This window comes from Protopterus annectens, chromosome 14.part0, assembly GCF_019279795.1.
Source record: "Protopterus annectens isolate FY-2018-M chromosome 14.part0, PAN1.0, whole genome shotgun sequence".
NCBI classification, from domain to species: Eukaryota; Metazoa; Chordata; order Ceratodontiformes; family Protopteridae; genus Protopterus; species Protopterus annectens.
This window is the reverse complement of record NC_056748.1, coordinates 558,682,544-558,703,819: the sequence shown is the minus strand read 5'-3', so window position 1 is coordinate 558,703,819 and position 21,276 is coordinate 558,682,544. Positions and strand designations below refer to the sequence as shown.

General features: G+C 38.4%; 1 protein-coding gene across 1 annotated transcript in view; it reads left to right on the top strand.

Moving 5' to 3' along the window:
* Positions 1-190: 190 nt before the first annotated feature.
* The window catches only part of LOC122789101 (myosin-4-like), a 148,934-nt gene continuing 127,848 nt past the window's right edge, over positions 191-21,276 (top strand). The window contains exons 1-5 of the mRNA XM_044056301.1: positions 191-206; positions 3,312-3,361; positions 12,904-13,119; positions 13,203-13,346; positions 13,424-13,580. Of these exons, the coding sequence (XP_043912236.1) occupies positions 12,916-13,119; positions 13,203-13,346; positions 13,424-13,580 (505 nt within the window). The 5' untranslated portion in view covers positions 191-206; positions 3,312-3,361; positions 12,904-12,915. The remainder of the gene's footprint in view (positions 207-3,311; positions 3,362-12,903; positions 13,120-13,202; positions 13,347-13,423; positions 13,581-21,276) is intronic.

Sequence of the window (21,276 nt, the reverse complement as noted above, 5' to 3'; positions counted from 1 at the left end):
TTTTTCTTTTTTTTATGTTGGACAGGAGGTATTGTCAGACTGCCACTTGTTTCCAAACCATGAAAATGCCAGCCAAGACACTTTACACAAGAATGCTTTATTACCCTAATATAGCAAATGATGGAATTCATTTTGCAGACAGTTTCCTATAAAAGCCGCCCCTGAATAAGTTAAAGATTTATCCATCACAAAGTCTTTAGCTTGAGGTAAGTCTTACTGATTATTTCCATAACTTAATTATGCTTTGGTTGCTATGTATAAGGGCTGTGATTCCATAAATGTCACAATAGTTTTATCTTGTGAGGTGCAGGTGAGTAGTGACCACTTTTGGAGAAGGAAGAACTTAATTTTGGATTTATGTTAGTGATCAGAGATACCCTTGGAAGACTGAACACAGTGTAGTAAGGGAAACTTGACAAAGGGCAGGAATTATTAAAGATCATTGAATAGCCATGATCTGCAGTATACAGGTGTCAGTCATCATGACTGCTTGTATCCCCCAGCAGGACAAACATCCCCATTATCTGCACAGCAATACTGCGGCAGATTCTGAATCCAGCTTGTAAGAAGTTTATTTTCAGGAAATAGATTATTTTACTGTACTTTCTCTCTTGATGGTCTGGGGTCTGTGTGTACTGACATTGTCTTATAAGTCTACACAGGTAGGACACTTCCCTGATGTACACTGGTGGGCACTTCACGCATGCTGCTGTTTGTCTTATTCTGATTCATTGACAATATATCTGTCAGTGCTTCCTAATCTTAGGTTTTATTTATTCATTACAACTTGTTTTTTTTCTTGGAGCTTTGTGGCAAATTATTAGGGTGTAGAAGCATGTTGTATCACTTTAAGTCTGCTTTCTGCTTTCTGTACATTCCAAGGTTGCCACAGTTGCTTTAATTGCAATAAGAACACTTCAGCTGTTACTTTGGAGGCCCATTGAATGGAACTTCATCCAGTTTTGACATTTTATACCTGTAAAAACGTGATTCATTCAGTCAGATTGCTGAGAACAGAGACTTGTACTGCCGTCATTCTATAATCCTATGCTAATGCTATAGTTTGTATATTTATGCACCTGTATGTGCCAATCATTTTACTTCCTAGCGTCACCTGCATGCAGCATAACTTGCATGCCTACCTACACATGGACACCCGCAAATGTGCAAATGTTATGAACCTGTTATGTACACTTCACCTTGTTTTCCAAAATATATTATAAGTAGTGGAGGGCTGCACAATTGTGAAGTAATGAGTTATAAAGTGCTAGCTACTTTTAATGTCCACACTTGTGTTATGACTATGACCTCACACAACTGCAGCACTCTTGCAAGAAGAGAAATGGACAGTGTCATAAAAAATGCCTCTTTCTGAAATGTACATTCTGGCATAACACTCAAAGAATCAGATAAAAATCTCAACAGACTTAGGGACAAATCCAGAAATAATTAGGGACAATCAGGGACACTTTTAAAATATTAGTACTATTAACTTCATACCTCTTCAGAATAAGAGAATGTGCATTGATATACATTCTCTGATGTAAAGGAATCATATAACTGTAATTATTGTCACTATTTATTAAGTGTAATGCAACACCTTTTCTCCAAAGGTCACCAATTTTAGGAGGGATTAAGATGGACAAAGCTAAAATTTGAGTCAAAATCAGGGATATTTGAGAGGTATGGTTCTGGTGCAGCTTAGATACTTAAAACAATGAGTAAGTCAAATTCTGTACATCTGCTTCTGACTTATCCAGTCTCCATTATTTGTGTGCTTGTGATTTAAATAACAAGGTAGGACAGCTGCTGGTGGGTCAGTGCTGACAAGACATTTTTTTCTTATGGGATAGCCAGTAATACAAATAGTGAAACAATAGTAAAACAAAATTGCGTGACTGCTCTCCCCAGATGATAATTCAGTGATGGTGAGAGGTGTCTCCTAACATTTAGAATGTTCTTAGATAACAATAAGAACACTTTGACGTGCTAGGAGTAGGGTATCATGCCAGTAATGATAACACTGAACAGTTCCATCCAAGTTTGCTAAGCTTTGTGCAAAAAGACTTGAGGTAAGACCCCTGTTTTGAGCTGACAAGTGGCCACATTTTCTCATTGCAAATAAATAATTGCAGTATGTCTTGGTTACTGAGGCTCGATGCCCAGTCTTAATCACCAAATAAAGTCTAAATAGGTTACCAACATAAATAACCAAGTATTGTCATTCTAGGCACTTCACTAAATAAAGCAATAAAGAAAAGTCTACCTTAAGGCACTGAGCAGCAAAGGGGGATGAATGTTGGACTATCCACTTAACTTCCCACTTTCATTTACTATGTGTAATTAAGACAGAAGTACATAAAAATGTGGATCCTGCTGTGTCTTACCCCTTTTGTTTTAAAAACAAATCTACAAAACGAGTACTTATTAATGAATATTTTCTTAAATCACATCAGTAGCTATCGTAGCTCTCAATCTCTCAGCACCAACATGTAGAACAACGCCTCTCATAAAGAGGAACAAATGGGCAAAATGTGGAACACATCCTAACAGCTTGCTAACAACATCAATTAGGAAGCTCACAGGAGGGTAAAAAAGTTTTACTTTATAGTTATAAAACTTTTTTGATGGATCAGTGTGGTTCAATATTATTTATCAATGATATTAATTAGAAACATAGTTAATATTAAATGTGTGGCTGACCTTTCAATATGGAACAGCAAGGAACATGGGCTTTTTAAGACTCAAAATAAGGAATGTTCCTCATAATAAGATACACTTGAGAGGTATGGCAGCTATGGGCATATTATTTTGGCTAGGTAGTGCTTGGGTGTATACTATTTCCTGTAAGAGTGTACAAAGGGTGAGTTGGGGTGACAGATTAAGGCATGGCTTGATGTTGAACATCCAATGGGCTTCTCTAGGGCACACATAAATTATTGAGTACTTATTTAGGTTGTGTACTAGGAATAGGCAGTGTGTATTTTTAAGTCTGATGAAGTCCACCCATGTTGCTAATTTTAATTGTAATGCTGCTTCACATGTAAGGACTAATGACTCAGTGATAAAGTGTTTGGTTAACATCACTGCATAGCTGGGAAAATAAATACTAGCTGAAATTCATACTCACAAGCTAGACTTTATGTTTAGTCTTCAACTCACTAGATGAAGCAATGTGCAACATTAAAATAACTTTTAAATTAAATGATTAAATGCATGTTGAAAAAGTAATAAATAAAAAGAATGTTTACCATGTTCACAATGTTATGAACCTGTTATATACACTTATACATGGTGCTTGTCTTTTTCAGTTCTGGACATCCTCAGTCTGTTGACGTCTCTATTATAGACAATACTTCAGGTAAGTCCACACAATACCTGACATTTTTTATTTCATTGTATGAAAAATCCCATAGAACATAGCCAAGATATATAGACACTTATTTTTTTTTAATAAGCTGTTACATTTAGGAATTGTCACTGTTAAAAATTGTATTAGAATTGTCACTGTTAAAAATTGTATTAGAATTGTATTAGACATTTTACAACTGTATATGTTTATGTTGAATTGTGTTAGACATCTAATATGTTTTATGCTTTATTATTGATGTTACTATGGCATGCTAGCATTTTGTATGCACCAAGTTGTTTCTAGTATAATAGTATATATGGTCTGTTTGCATAGCTGCACCTTGTTCACTAATGTTATTCATGTAATTGTGTTGTGTGTAGACAGCTCATACTAGTGTCTAAATTATTTCTATATGTTTGTGCTGTTACTGGTGGATAGAATCACATTAGAGAACCATGACAGATTGCTGCTCGCTATATTTTTATCTGTGGCTGCATAACTGTCTGGGTTTTTGTTTTCTAATGTTCTTCCAATTGGCTCATTATCTGCATATACTACGTAGTGGTTCAGGACATTGTCCTGCATGTGGTAGCTATTTGCTCAGTGTGTTTTTTATAATCTTTATAATATATATTTACCATCTCAAAAGTGCTTACTCCTCTCTGCACTCTTCTTTTCTAGACCTAACACCCCTCTTACGTATTCAGCTGCGGTACCACCTTTACATTCTTATAAGAAAAGCACAGTCCGGGTCTGAACTGTCTGCAAACAGCTACAGTTAACTTTGAGTATGTGTCTACCTGTTTGAGCTAATCTTCATTTTCCCCTGGAGAGCACTCTGCTTTGGCTGTAAGCAGCCCCCCCCCCCCACCACCACACACATCTTCCACTTTCTCTTATTCCCTTCTGTTAGCAAATAGTATCCATAACTGATCAATACTGTGTGTTTGTTGATTTAAACTATGACCACAGTAGCCTACTGATACAAGGTTATCCTGTTTTTCCACCTGAGAAATTAAGAAAAGACTTACAGTTTCAGAGCAGTCCTTGGTCAATTGTGATTGTTTCTTAACACATACTTGTCTTTGCTTTGTGATTGTTTCCAGCCCCTCATACAAGAACCTAACAGGGTCTCTACCCGCTTCGCTCTCCACCATGCCCTGTATTCCCTCCCACCCCCAGTGGTCCCCCCTTTATTGCACTCAAACCCCTCCTATCTTTCCAATAGCCAACCACAGCGCTAACCCAACACTACCTCCTCCATATTCCCTCTACTATCACACCTCCTCAACTAGCATGTACAAACATACCTTTCCTTTGCTTACTGCATGCACTCTCCTTGCATATCTTACATCCTACCAAAGCTCCATCATTCCCCCACTCAACCACTACCACTGTACTACTACTCACACCACCACTCATGTCTCACCCATACTCAGCTCCCCTCCCACAGCTCAAGAACCATCCCTATGCACCCCCCACATTACTCAAACGTAAAGCATCCCTACAACTTAACATAGTAACCCTTCCACCATAACTATTACCCACAGAGCACAATCATAACGTTTCCCTTATAAACAAACACATTCAAAAACTGAGAAAACTAATAATCTCATGCATATCAAAACTAGCCCTAAGTGGAGACATCCACCCCAACCCTGGCCCTACCATCTCCAACCCCATTCCTCATAATCAGACTAAAAACCACAACTTCTCCCATATTACAGCCAATAGAAAGCCAAGTGACTTCCTTCTACTAAGCCTAAATATTAGAAGTATATCCAACAAAGTCCATGAACTCCATGCCACCATAGACTTATACTCCCCAGATATAGTCATCCTGACAGAAACCTGGCTAAAACCTCACATTACCAGTGAACAAATACCCCCTACAGGTTACGGCATACTAAGAGTAGACCGGCTAAACAAAAAAGGAGGTGGTGTAGCTATAATATTTAAACAGCATCTAAACATCCAGATCTTAAAATCATCAGCTCCACAAATAGGCAATGAAGAAATAATATATACCAACCTCAAAATTAACCAAAACAAAACCATCAACATAATTGGATGTTACTTCCCACCTGGCCAAAACATCCCTCCACTAGAAAACCTCCTCATCTGGTCTACCCACCATCTCCCCCAAGAAACTATCATCTTAGGTGATTTCAATATTGACTGGCAATCCTGTTCTGGCAACAATCCAACCCATCATGTACACCTTCATGGCTTCACCCAACTAGTCCAGTCACCAACAAGGATAAATAAAAACTCCAGCAAGCACACTACCCTGGATTGGATACTAGTCAGTAAGAACCCCCAGTCATATATAACAGGCTGCTTATCAGATAACCTCAGTGATCACTCCCCAACATTCCTACTCAAAAAATACCTGTACCAAGCTAAACCTGTCATCTATCGTCAAATATGTAAAAAAATAAACTTTAACCCACTCACATTCATCTCATCCCTCAAAGAATGTAACTGGCAGGCTCTAAAGTACCTCAGTCTAGATGACGCAGTTTAATTTTTTAATACTACCTTCCTGAACATCCTTAATTACCATGCCCCCATAAGATTTTCCAGAACCAAAGCACAACCCTCCCCATGGCTACAGAAAACCACTAAGTCAGAAATGAAAAACAGGGATAAAGCCTGGGAGCACTGGCGCAAAACCAAAACCCCAACAGCTAGACAGAAATTCCTAGAACTACGCAATAGAGTCAAAAAGCTAATAAAACGGGACAAATTCCAATACTACCAGTCTGCCCTAGACTCCTCACAACACAGCCCCAAACAATTCTGGTCCTTCATAAACTCCATCCTCCACCCAGGTAAAGTCAGTACCCCTCCTAACATCCCTCACTCCTCAGAAAATATTGCTACCTCATTCAACACACACTTCACCCAAACCATACTATCACTAGCTAAACAACACAACCCCCCTCCCCTCCAACCCACATCTTCAACTAGTAATCTCCCCACTGCCTTCTCTTTTTCTCCTGTACCTACCTCCAAAATAAAAAAAACTCTTAACTAAACTTAAACCCACCAAATTAGCAGCAGACAACCTCCCAAGTGAATACCTACAAATCGCAGCTGATGCTCTGGCCTACCCAGTATCCATCTTGATTAACCGATCTCTGTCAGAAAGTTACGTTCCCACATTGTGGAAAGTCTCACATATAATCCCCCTCCACAAAGGCGGACCCTCTGCAGAACTAACCAGTTACCACCCCATAGCTATTCTCTCTCCACTCTCCAAAATACTAGAGAGATGCATACACTCTCAGGTCTCACACTACCTCCTTGCTAACAACCTCCTTTCCAGTACTCAGCATCGTTTCCGACCAAACCATAGCACCACCACTGCCTTACTCTCCTTTACTAACACTATCCTTCAGCATAAAAACAATGGCTATCTCTCCTCTGCTACCTTCCTAGACCTATCTAAAGCATTTGACATGGTCCCACACAAACAACTTATCTCTGTCCTCAATAACCTATCCTTCTCACAATCAGTCACCAACTAGTTTCAGAGTTACCTGTCTGACCGCCAACAATCCGTTGTATGGCAGAATGACATATCTCCCTAACTACCTGTCTCCATAGGGGTTCCCCAAGGATCCATCCTTGGACCCCTACTTTTCTCCGTTTACACCAATAATCTAGCCTCTGCCACCAAACATGGCACACTCATCCAATACGCAGATGACTCGACCATCATCTGCTCAGCACAGTCCCTACCCAAACTGCAAAAAGTCACACAGGAAACCTTTTCCTCTGTTGAAACATGGTTATCTGATGCCCAATTAATACTCAACCCAAACAAAACTAATCATCTTCCAACCCACCAAACATACTCAAAACAACTCTCACTTTAACATCACAGCAAAAGACAACACCACTATATACCCAACTGAACACACCAAATTGCTAGGAGTGGAAATAGACAATAAACTAAAATTTGACATTCACATATCCATGACCATAAAAAAAGTCCACAAAAAACTAGGAGCATTATACAGAAATAAACAATTTCTCACCAAAGCAGCAAAGATTTCAATAGCAAATTCCCACCTTATCTCCACCCTACTTTATGCCTCTCCAGTATATACCAACCTAAGGCAATGTGATCTAAACAAGCTAGAGACCTGCTACAACAAAATCGCCAAATTCGCCACAGGGGCATCCTACCATAGTCACCACTGTCTCTCACTTGCTGAACTGGGCTGGCTTGAACTCCCTCACCTCCTTCAGTGGTATCAACTCTCACTCACCCACAAACTAGTAAACCATCCACTAAATGTCCCATCCCTCCAAAATCTACTCCAACCCTATCGTACCACCAGGCCACTAAGATCCAGCAACAAAAATCACTTGCAGATCACTAAAGCCAATAACTCTGCTGGTGAAGCACTATTCTCTTGCACCATAGCCAAATTATGGAACTCACTCCCATCCACAATTACCTCCGTACCATCATGCACCAACTTCAAAACTTTATTAAAAGCGCACCTAAAAACATGCTGGCTATGCCCTTGCAACTCCCACTCTAATATCATCCACCCCATCCAACTACTACCTTTATTTACACTCCACTAACTACCTTGATGATAGCAAGCTCAGATGCTCATAAGCCTAGTACTTATTATACAGCAGGAACTTCTCATTGTTACATTTGTTAATGCCTGTTATGTACTTCACAGACAAAGATTCTAGTTGTCTACTGATGTACTATGTTCTTCATCTGTAAATATGTTGAAAGTAATTTCTATGTTAAATTGTTAATCGCTATGTAATCCAATGTAACTACTGTCTGTTTATTTTAACTGTGGAGCTTTTCTCCCCGGGCCTCCGCTGAAAATGGACCCACGTCCAGTCGGACACTCCCGGTCAACAAATTAAAATAAATAATAAATAAATAAATTAAAAATCATGACATTTACAGAACTTTTGATGAGATGAAAAGAAAAAGAAAAACAACAACAAAAAAAATAATATCCTTATTTGTAACTCTGTACCACTACCAGAATGAGTTTTTCTTCTCTACCCAATTTAAGATCATAGTTAAAGCAAGACTTAATAGGTGGGCAATTTTCACACTATATCATATAACTAGCCAAAGCAGAACCTCAAGTGTAAAATGTAATACTGATATTTATACTTGACATGTATGAAACAGTACAATTCCTTTATCTGAAGACACAGGAAAAATGTACTTTTCTTTAAATGATGTCTAAAATATCTCTATGGAAAAGCAGCAGGGTGTTTATGTAGTTAGTGCAAAGGGTCATGGAGATGCCATGCTATCTGTATGAGGGGGGCATTTCACCTAGTTATTCATAGGTTCATAGGTTGGTACTAGGCTATCGACCGTAGGGCCTATACAAGCCTAGCCATAACAATTCCCTGGCTATTTCTTCCCACACTGTTTACTTCCTGGACCCCTGTCTAGCAGGGCGACTGATGTGATCCCCGAGGTGAATTTCCTTTCTCCCATTCAATCGTCAAGGTTTATTTGAAGAGCGCCAAAGAGGCGCTCTGCTTGACATGTATGGGCAGTCTATTCTAGAGTCTGGGGAGTCTCTGGGTCAGGAACCTATCCCTCCAGCATGTTTTGTTTATTGTGAAGACAAGGTTTAGATCCCTGGAGCATGTGGCTCTGAGGGATTGGGATTTCTTTAAGTGTAGCATGTCCAACAGCTCTGGGTTTGACATGGCCTTGTATGTTAAGCAGAGATCGCCTCTTAGTAGACGATAGGCGACAGAGTATAGCTGGAGTTTTTAAAGCAGTCAGCATAGGGCATTTGCTTTAGACCTGTGATTCTTTTAGTGAAGTATTTCTGTGGCCTTTCCAGTTTTTGCAGGTGTCTTGAGAGGTACATACCAAATGGGGCATTGTATTCTATAATGGGTCTAATGAGGGATAAGTACAGTGGGACAATGACCTCCTTTTTTCTGGATGAAAAGCCCTTAGAGATGAGGTGTGCCACATAGAAGGATTTCCTGACTGTTGTGGTGATGTGGTTATCGAAGGTGAGACTGCTGTCCACCTGTGTCCCTAAGTCTCTTTTCACACTTTCGATGTTTAGTGTACTGCCACCTATGTGGTAATTCACGGGTCATGTTTTTTTTTCCCAAAGGGAATAACTATTCTTGGCATTGAGCTTGAGCCCATGGCTCTGGCACCAAGCATCTGTTTCTGTAAGGCCCTTTTGTAGAGTATCCATATCATTTGGAGATACAATAATGTCTCCCAGTTTGCAGTCATCTGCGAACTTTGTTAGCCAGAGTCCCTTAGTATTGGCCTGTACCTAAGAGAAGTAGATGCCAAACAAGAGTGGTCCCAGGACTGAACCCTGAGGTACTCCACTTGTCACTTGTCTGGAGCTGGATTTGGAGTCAGCTATTTTTACAGTGTGGGTTCTGTCAGTAAGCCAGTTGGCAACCCATCGAGTGACGTAGGGATTAATGCCCAGCTTGGTAAGTTTATCTATGATTCCGGAGTGGGGGATGGTGTCAAAGGCCTTGGCGAGGTCCAGATAGGCTGTGTGGACCACCTTACCCTTCTCTACGGCTCTGGAGACTGATTCGAAGAAATCAATCAGGTTTAGGAGAAAAGATCGGCCCTTCTATTCCTGTGGTATAGCTTGACAAAGAGCCTCTCATAAAATCATTTCACAGAAAAGATGGTTTATAACTGCTCATACATAATATCAGACACAAAATAAAATATAGCTGTTTGACAGTACACACAACAAAGGTGCATTAGATATATTAGTGCAAACCCACTATAAAAGGGTATGTGTTATGATAGTGGCACTCATGATAGTGTGTGTGTGTGTGTGTGTTTGTGTGTTTGTGTGTGTGTGTGTGTGTGTGTGTGTGTGTGTGTGTGTGTGTGTGTGTGTGTGTGCTGCAGTCAGTATGACATATTTAAGTTAAATAAATTTTGACTTTTTTTGTAGGTATACATTACACAACTATTTAGCATTTTCCATATCTCAATGAAATATACATATTTCATGTCACAAAAATGCATGCAAAAAACTGAGAGATAACAGTTTGTGCAGATATACATTCTTTTTGTTGTGTATGGACTAGTTTAAAAGACAGTGATATATGTGTATATATATTTTTATAGTGTACAATATAATGAGCGAACAGACAACACAAACATAGCTCACACCATCTTCCTCCTAATTTTAGTTTTCCTATATATATAGTTCCCCTTTATAATCTCAAAATACTGAAATCTCGAATTTCAGTATCTTGAAATAATAAAGGCAAAATCCACAAAACACCGACAGCCCAAAACCACGAAATTTGAAATCCCGAACACACCCCACATACACCACAATACCCACAGTACAAAAAAAAAAACACAAAAAGATAACACCACACATCTATGGGGAGATGCACCCCCACACCCCCTACTTATATATACTAACTCCAAGATTACACAAACAGAAAAAGAAAGTAAACTCACACCCATACATTCTACAGTCCCTTGCACGCACGCACACATATACACACATCACACATATATAAACACCAACACATCCAACACTTACACACTCATACTTTCACCTGCCTACCCTAACCCACACATACAACTTACAAACACACTCACATACACTCAAATTCCCACCCAAAACCCTTACAAAACACTCACTTATCTTAAATTCCACCTAAATCCACACACAACACTGGACGCCATCCACACAAAACACTGTATGTAATGTAGCATAAAGACATAACTGCAAATTTGAGATATTCAAATTCACGATTATGCACTTTCGCTATTTTAAAAATTCGACTTTATGGTCTCGGGATACTGAAATTCAAGATTTCAGTATTTCGAGATTATAAAGGGGAACCATATATATATATATATATATATATAGAGAGAGAGAGAGAGAGAGAGAGAACGAGATGACAGTATTAATTAATATCAATCTGAAAGCCTACTACCATTAGTAATTATATGTGGTTAAGCCAGACACCTCTTTCCCATACTGTTTGGCATAATTTAACAGTAAGCCCTTTTACTCTTTTCAGTAAATACTGGTCTTTAAACAAAGACATTAAACGAGTGAGAAATGAAGGTTTATAACTTTATATGTGTATATGAAAAATGAACATAATACTAGTAAAGTACTGATAAAGAATATGGAGTTCAATGACAGGAGTACAGTCTTATTTCTTAAATAATGCATTGATTTCAACATAGCTCAACTTTTTTGTGTGTTCAGTGAGTTTTCTATAGATGATATGTTACAGAGTTCACAGTGCTGATTTCAAGGTTGTAAGTGTAGCTTAGCTCACTATGATATATTAGTTCTCAAAGGTCATTCTGATCAGCTGAAGGACTCAGTTATTGCCGAACAATACTGAACCATTGACCACATAGGAGTAGTCAGGCTTACTATAAGTGCTTGTTCTCTAGTGGCTTGTGACATGCATGCTGCCACTAATAATGGTAAGTGCTCTAACTTACATTAGCCCAAACTTGCTTAGCTACATAGCCCCCCAACAACTGACCTTATTATACTGTATAGTCTTCCCAGGGCCCTAACTCTAACCTAAAAAATTTATCCTAAACCTAAATCTCCATTCCCCAGTCAATAACTCCTTAGTCCCCACTGCTTTCTAAACCTTAACCTCCTCAACCCCGAATTCCACAATTGCTCCTAACCCTGAACTCTCCTCTCAGTCACTAAACCTAAAACTGCATTCCTTTTCCCTAACCTTAAAATTTCCCTCCCAAATCTCAAGCCTAAATCCCATTCTTTATCACTGTTCTGCTGTACATTCCCACCCTGTCCCATTGCTCAAAAGTATGAGAAGCTCGTATCCCTGGCTTTGAGACAGTAGTCTTTGAGCACTTCAGACTCAAACAGTTGTATTAGAATTGTGTAGCCAATATAATGCAGTAATTAAATGCTAGACTGCAAATTAAACAAGTTATGCAGATTTGATTTAATTTCAGCAATTTTACTTTCATACTATGTGAAGCTATGTGAGTCGCTTATTTTTTAAATGCTCTTGGATGATTATTAAAACAATCTTTGCTTGCAGCTGTCTCAGTAGCAAAGACAACCAAATGTAACTATATATATATGTAGGAAAATCCCAGATATGTGTTAACCCCATATGTAACTTACAGTTATATCAGTACCATTAATGTGTTGGCATGCATCAGAGGTTGTTTCCACTTCTATGTTGGAGACAGCATAGTAATAACATTATATGCCACAAAAAACAGTGACAATAATTCATAGAAAAACTGAATAATAATCAGTTATTTGATCCAAATCTGCAAAACTGTGTCTCCTTAGCTTTTTTGCATGTTTATGTTGTTATGCTGCAGTGAACACTGTTTCAAAGATTGTCTTAAGACAGAGGACTAGAATGGCTAGAAAGCTTAAAAAACTATGTCATGAATCTTTTTAGTCTTAGCATACATTTTTCTACTGTGCTCAGTTTTGCTGTTGTCAAATTGTTGATCAAGAAAGCAAAAAACGTTTTTGTTTTTGTTTTCACAGTGAATTGCAACCATGAGTGCAGATGCAGAAATGGAAGTATTTGGGGTTGCAGCTCCCTTTCTTCGAAAATCAGAGAAACAAAGGATTGCAGACCAGACTCGTCCATTTGATGCAAGATCAGCCACTTTTGTTGTAGATGACAAACTGGGGTATGTTAAAGGTGCCATTCAAAGCAAGGAAGGTGGCAAAGTCACTGTTAAAAGAGAAGATGGTAAAGTAAGTTAATCACTTTCTCCGTGTCTAGAATTTTATAAAACGTCCTCACAGATTACTGAAACTGATTTATTTTCCATCTACAGACTGTAACAGTTAAGGAAGATCAAGTCTTTCCACAAAACCCTCCCAAGTTTGATAAAATTGAAGACATGGCCATGTTAACACATCTGCATGAACCAGGTGTGCTGTATAACCTCAAAGATCGTTATGCAGCCTGGATGATTTATGTGAGTAAAATAACAAACTTTACATACAATTTTATAAATAACTGCTCTTCCTAAACACTGTTTGGTTTCCTTTTCAGACCTATTCTGGCCTTTTCTGTGTCACTGTTAACCCCTACAAGTTGTTGCCAGTGTACAACCCGGAGGTGGTTGCTGGCTACAGAGGAAAGAAGCGTCAGGAAGCCCCTCCCCACATCTTCTCCATCTCTGACAATGCGTATCAGTTCATGTTAACTGGTGAGTAATGACAATGTGAAATTGTACTTATGTTGCACCAAACACTTGCAAATGTAAAACCTAAAATGTATAAATATAAAAACTATGAATGTTTTAGATTTTTTTGTTTTATTATACCAGAAAAAAACTTGATATGTTCTGATTTATATGTTTTGCCCTGCATATTGATAAGCTCTTCTAACGTTTGTTGCTTGAAATGCTAAAAATATTTGTGAAATTCAATAACTTGGCATTTAATTTATCTTTATGAACTCTAATTTATTCCAAAATTTGAGTCACGAACTTATGAGGAATACAGACAACATGAAGACATAGCATTACAGAAATATATTAACAAACTATGTATTTGACCGTCTGATTTACTAGAGATGTCTTCTTCCATCCAGTGGTTGTTATGTTATCAAAGGAATAAACCCATTAATAAAATGCTTTGTCAGTGACTGGATACTAAACCCTGAGGGTTATGAGATAAAGGACTTTGTATTTCATGGGCCAGTCATGCCAGATAAGGCATACCTAACACTTTGAAAATTTGTCAGAACAAAATTTAACATATGAGCTTGACAAGTTTAAAAATCAAAGTTGCAGAAGCATACCCTTTTTCCCATACCTTTTAATTTCTCCACCCTTATCAGAAAGAGTAGGACTGGAATTAACTAAGTGCTTAGTATGATTATCTAAAGCTATAACTGCAGGTTAGGTTTGGGAATATTGTATAACAATTTAAAAGACTAAGGAACTTTATACAGCCTATTTGTCTGTTTGGGACAGCTGGCTAACTGTCAGGAAAATTACAGGTAGTAACAAACACATTTTCTGGAGCAGACAGAACAAGAGGAATGAGTGTAGGTACTGGAAAATCCTTCTGTAACAACTGAAAGTATTTTTCTGAGGGACCGAGAAACATCAATGTTTTTCCACTGAAAACACTAGAACATTCTATCAATAATCTCAGAGAAAGAGAACCGCTGACAGTGAGAATCAGAAATGGAGCTATCCTCCGAGTCTGTATCATGAATCTAAAGAAGAAATCCTGTATATGTCCCTGTATCTTCTTGTTTAGATTTAAAACCTACAATCTCTTCAGGAAAAGAAGAATCTTTCTTTCTTTTATCAGAAACTAATTTACAATAAGGATCAATGGCCTGAATTAAACCCTGAGCAAGACCAAGTAAACTACTCCAGTCCAAAGAAAATTGAGGAGGAAAAATGCGGCCAACCATGTTACCAATAACAGGAGCAGCTTCCCCGGGTATGAGCACAGTATTTTGACACAACAAGGGAAACCTTCCTGTTCCCTCTCCCAGGACTAACAGGAGAAGGTCTCTCTTACCCATTGAGGGGACCCCAACAGTCACAGAGGATGTGTCTAACCCCCAGCCCATAGTGGCTGTAGGGTCTGCACCAGAGGGATCCAGGATAAAAGATGAGTGGTCTGAGGGACAATAAATGACAACAGCAGTCACCCATCTGTGGACAAGAGAAATTGCTAGCCTGCTATGGCAACAAAGGTTTACTTAATTTTTTCTTTTTGTGGTTGGAAGAAGGACTGCCCTTGGGACTGGTAGCCTGTGCCATGGTCAAGCCAAAAATTGGCTTCCTTCCCTGGAAGACAAGCAACAGTTGCTGGTAAACAGCTCCAGTCCCACAGAGTTAGCTTTTTGACAGAAAAAACATAGTAAAAATCACTTTAAAACACTATGCCAGCCCAGTCCCACAAAAGTAAAACAAAGGCATTTTCTCCACAGAAAAAAAATTCAGTTACTTTACATCACTTTTAAACTAGCAGAAAAAAATGAGGATGCAATTTAAAAGTACGTTATAGTTTTGAGACCGTCCATTAAAACACAACACTCCTAGCTTTAAAATAACTTTCCTGAAGAGAAAAGTAATAAAACATCAACAAAATTAGGAAAATTGAAGTTTTTTTTTTCCCCTTGGAGGGAAGTTATTTGCCCAGCAAAGAAAAACACAAGCTGTCCATTGATCCTCAAAAGCCTCAGATGAGTGTACTTTTCAGCAGCATTAAATGCATGGCTTCATGCCCCAACTTGACTTTTAGTCAGTTCAGCTTGGGTTGCTTGACAGTTAGGGTGAGAGAAGGTTCATTGAAGCTTTGGAAGCTGGCCATCTGTTGTATATTTGGCAGGATATAAGCCGTGTACCTAAGGTTACTGCAACAGTGATCAGTATGATGAATATTGTAGTTATATTGCACTGTCATTTTGAGCAGTTGCATTAATACCTTTATATTATATATTTCACACAGAACTCTTACAAATTAATAAGCTGTATAAGTCTGATTCAGCAGTAATAACACCTAATGTTAATATTGTGTCACCCTGATCTTTTTATTTCCTTAAATTATGTGAAGTCTTCTAGTGGCAAACCTGGGTCTGTATTACATAGTTGAAGTTCCATAACTCCGAAGAGCTAATGGTCGAACCATTATGTTCGAAGTTACAGAACTTTGAGAAAGTAAAAAAAATAATGACACAACGTACAAAACAATATCTTGTTGTAAGCAGGGGGGAAGCCCACCTGCACCCCCCCCACACCACCCGCTACTTAAATATACCAACTCCAAGATCGCGCCACATTGAAGTGAATGGAAACCTCCTCTTACGAAGATTTCCATTCAAACGCTCAAACTTTTGCAAATTCGAAGGTATGGTCTTGACCATATGTGGTTCGAACTTGTAAAAGTTCAACTACGTGATAGGAACCCGGCAAACCTGGAAGCTGGATATTACCCACTAGTTTCAAGACATAAAACTGCCACAGAGAGCTGAGTAATGGCATTATTCTCCAGAATCATATGCTTTTTACCCTTTAATTGATCATTTTAACTAAGAAAACAAGATGGACAGGCTGAAAATGTATTAGGAAAAAAAGAGAGAAAAGTAAGGATCCAAGAAACAAAAGAAGTACTCTAGACAGGGTGAAGACATGCAATAACGAATCCATTCAATCCATTCAAGTGTACACTAGTATTAATGCTTCATTCATAGTATAGGCATGCAACAGCTTTCTAGATGTCTGATAGGTAGAAACAATAGTTAACTAGCTGATGCCTATACTGAAATAATAATAATTTGAGAAGTTAGACAACTAAAAGAAGAATCAACTGCTGCTATATTTAAAAAACTCAGTGAAACAAAAACAACAACAAAAAATAAAATAAAATAACGTGATGTAAAATATGAAATCTGAGAACTTTAATAAGTAAATAAAAAATACAATGGATAAGCAATTGTATTCTGTAAGAATGCATGCACTTCATCAGACACAGTTAGCAATTAGTCTCTTATATACTTAAAATTCTTGTCACATCTTTACTTAAGATATTTAGCTAAACAAAACCAATCAAGGTCGCAAGTTAGTGTCCGCCATCATTCTTACAACTAGTATCAGTATTGTAATGGTTTCATTTTAAAAAAAGCAAACAAAGAAGCACTTTTATTGAAGCTTGAAATACTAAAAATCACTAAATTTTAGTTACCAAATAAGCTCATGTCTTTCTAATGATGCATCAGTATCTCTATCTGACATCCACTTGTAACTTTTTCCAAAAAAAGAAAACAAATTTCTGAAAATTACAATTAATACTGTGCATGTAAGATGCATTCTTAATGTCTCAATTCTTAATGACTTAAACTTGTTCTGACACCCTCTCTTTTAACTTCATAATGATTTTTCATTTATAAAAACACTCACAGTTGAATCCATCAGCAAAGAAACAAACCCACTGCCTTTACAAGTACTGTAGATCCGTGTAAGGTCCGTTCATACATAAATATTGTTTTGTCAGAATAAATCCTACATAAATACAATGTTCTCTTTGCACTGGCTTGGGAATGCAACCATTTCAAAGCAAGCCTATATTGTCTTTTACATCTCACACTTTACATACAGCTTCAGTAAATGAAGTTTCAAAAGAAAGGAATGTTTCAGTGAAATAACCATTTGATGTTGTTAATCGTCATTCATTCATGATGGATGGGTATCGGTTCCGTCCACAGAACTGACTCGGCCATTATAACAAGCTCGTGCCAACCAAAAACTCTCGAGCTAAGCTTATCCATAGTGCCCCTCTCTTCATCTCTTCAGATCTTGTTTGCTGCGTAGAGTTTCAAGACGCATCAGGCCAGCTCTCTAGCTAAGTGGTTTTCTTTTTCTTTTTCTATAATATTTCAATAATATTTCTTCAGCTGTTGGTTTATTTCCCTCCCAGTCCTTCTATTATCAGTTGCTAATATCTTGATATAGTTACTCTGTGTGTGTGTGTGTGTGTGTGTGTGTGTGTGTGTGTGTGTGTGTGTGTGTGTGTGTGTGACTTTTTTCTCTGTCTCCTTACCAATTTTTGGTATTTCTTCATACCAATGGTGGTACAGGCCCCTCCCTTACCTCTGTGGTAGTTTCTCATACCATCGTTGGTATTCCCTCCTTCCCCTTCCCTTTTTACCCGTTGGGTATTCTTTATCTACCATCGTTGGTAGTTTAACAAAAAAAAAAACTCTGTCTTCTCTTTTCCTTGTCTGTGTGTATGGGTTTTGTGGTCTATACAGCTAATTGTGACAGGATTTATTTTTCTGATTGCTGTTTATCATATAGCTATATAGCCTAGATTATTGATTACAGGACTTGTGAACATGGCAGATAAAAAGGTGACAACAGGTTTTAAACTGTGATAAATGTGGCAGGAAAATGGCTGATTCCAATGGGCATTTGTCCTGCTTATATTGTCTTGGAGTTCCACACTTGAAAGTTCAACCACCATGCAAGCTATGTACGGGCTTTAGTGCCCACACATTAGCTGAATGAAAGAATAAGTTAATATTAGATGGTCTTTTGAAAACCCCTTTCTTGAAGGCTTTATCTGAGGTGGTGGCCTCAACCCCTCCTAAAAGGGAACCGAAGAAGAGGAGTCAGTCAGTACAATCTTCTCCTCATTCTGTTGAATCAAAATCTACTAAGACCCGGGTTCATATGGAACCAAAATCAAAACAGCCAAAATTGACTTCTGCACCCACCTCAGCCCCAGAACCTAAAACTGCATCCACGGTGCTGTCCTTGTCTACGGAAGATTAAGACTTCTACACCTACAGTACTGACTACTTCTATGGTACCACAGATTCTCTCGGCACCAAAAATAGTCTCTCCTCCAATACAGGTCACTACCCCCCTCCTTCAATCCATGGCGCCAAAGGTCAAGACTTTAGCTCAAACCTGATATTCCTCGTCTGTTGACCCTTTTCTTGGACAGCAAATGAGTCCATTTCTTGAGCGGGTTGATTCTCCACTAGGGATGTCAACCCGCTCCACCAGGAGTCTTTTGGAGCTCGATGTAGTGAGACTCATGGATCATCTTCTGGTAGCCAGAGGAATTCCAACTCCTTCTAAATCCTCCCTCCTACCCGGAGCTGAGAAATTTTATCCACAGACTCCAACATATATTCCTCCTTCAACATCCCCGCAGGTATTGGAGCCCTCGATGCTGATGCCTACCTCGGTTCCAGCTTCTACGGTTCCATTGGTAGATCTTAGCATGATTCCAGAGCTTACCCTATGGTCCACAACTCAGTCAGAGTCAACCCATCCTCGAGACCGTGACTGGTCTGTTCGCACCGTGACCCCCTAGTATGTAGGGTTGCCAGGTTTCTTTGTGGCTAAAACCGGACTAAGGTCACGCCCCTCACATCACTCATAACTCCACCCATTCCCACCCCTCTCCCAACTATGCCCCTCCTATTTTGTGACATCACTGTGACATCAGCTGAACAGAGGGACTCCCCTCTTTTTCTGTTCTGGATGCCTGATTTCAGTCGATTTCTCCCCAGTTGCCATAAACACTGTTTAAAACTTTCAGTGTGCATACTGTCTTCTTCTTTACTTCTACAGTGATTACAGATATTTTGATTTAATTTAAAACATCTGTTTCAAATTTTATAGTGCAAACCACTGATACACATTTGCTAAACAAAGCAATACAGTCTCACAATGAAAACAGACATAGCATTAAAACTACTCTGCCTTTAAATCTCACATTCACCGAAACAGCATTGTACATTGTTTTCCAAGTTTAAGATGATAAAATTTTAAAATGTTCTAAGAAATTACACCGTATTAACAACAATCATATCTTACATCAATAAAACAGACCTGAAAATGTATAGCATGGTCTGAAAATACATGTTTAGTATAAAACAATATATAATGACACAACTGATCTTGCAGCTTTTGAAAAATATACCTATGCCTTTTTTATAGAAAGCTACAGAGCATATGCTTAATGTGGATAACTAGTGGATGGTCAGAAAACTGGCAGGGTCATCAATTTACATACCTTTGCTATACCAATCTCAGTATGTCACAAATAACAATTAACCACAGCTGACCCTCAATTACAGAGCATTATATCAAAATAGTTAGTAATATTAACAGGTGAGATACTATGGCAACAGTTAAGTTTGTCCTATTTTATCATTCTAAAATATTTTAACCACATTCAACAGCTTTAAGCAACATAATTTTAAAGGAATTGCAATAAAAAACTTCCTCTTAAGTTAATTACATTTCAGATTTGCTCCTGTAAATCTATCTAATACAACAGTAAGAGCAGTATAGAAATGAATGTGATAGGTTAGAGAATACAAGGAGAGGACATTCATTATAAAAAAAGCAGTAGATAGAGAAGGGTTAGAAAAAGGGTAAAAGAATGAAAAGAAAAGGCCAGTAAAAAAGAAGGCAGCAGATAGCTAAATTACAAGTCTGCTAGTGTGCCAGAGTCTGGAGATATTAGGCAGGATAGTATGCTAAACATAAAACACAACAGCTACTCAGAAACAGATGTAATTCAAAATTCAAATCAGAAACAGTACAGTAGCTACATAATTCAAATGCAGTTCAGAATAAATTCCATTTGGGCAATAGTACCAATCAGATCAAATATCACTTGCAAAATGCACAGTGAATAAGCTTTACTTTAAACATGATATAAACAGTTGCAACATTAAAAGACTGGGCAGCAGTTTACCACATTAAACATCAACAAAAATGCAGTTAGATATAAGCAGAAATAAAAAAAACGCTATATACAAAGGTAACAGAGCAAGCAGTCGGCTTATTATAGGAGTTAATAGATGAATTTGTCTTTACACCAGGACTCCTGCAACTAGTACTGTTATGCTTTTCTGAAAAAGAATACTCCATAGTAGTACACAACAACTAACATTGCACTTTCTTGTAGAATGACTCAGTTGCTCTCCTTTTCATAGCAGCGGCAGCCTCACAAACAGCTACTGGTAATGCATTTCCTGCCTGGGCGCAGTGGACAGAGCAGCTTTATCTTTGGCACCGATCAGGAGCCACGTGGGGATTGTCTTGTCAATTGCTCTTTTGTCAGCTGCCAGAATTGTAAAAATGAGAAGGGGGACTGGGGCGTCAAGCCTCCCAGCAACCACCCCCTGAATCATTTAAGCAGCTAAGACAAGTCCAGAACATACCGCATCCCTTCACCAGAGAGGAGAGAGGACGGCAATGTGCAGTGCTTGGCTTTAAAAAAGAACCTGCCCGGTGTTCCTGGATATCTTCTCACTATGGACAGTGATGACAGAACTCCCGTCTGCCTGGATTACTCAAAAATTGCAGTAGTAACTAGCTTTTTGACAGGTTAGAGTTAATTCGTGTTACCTTT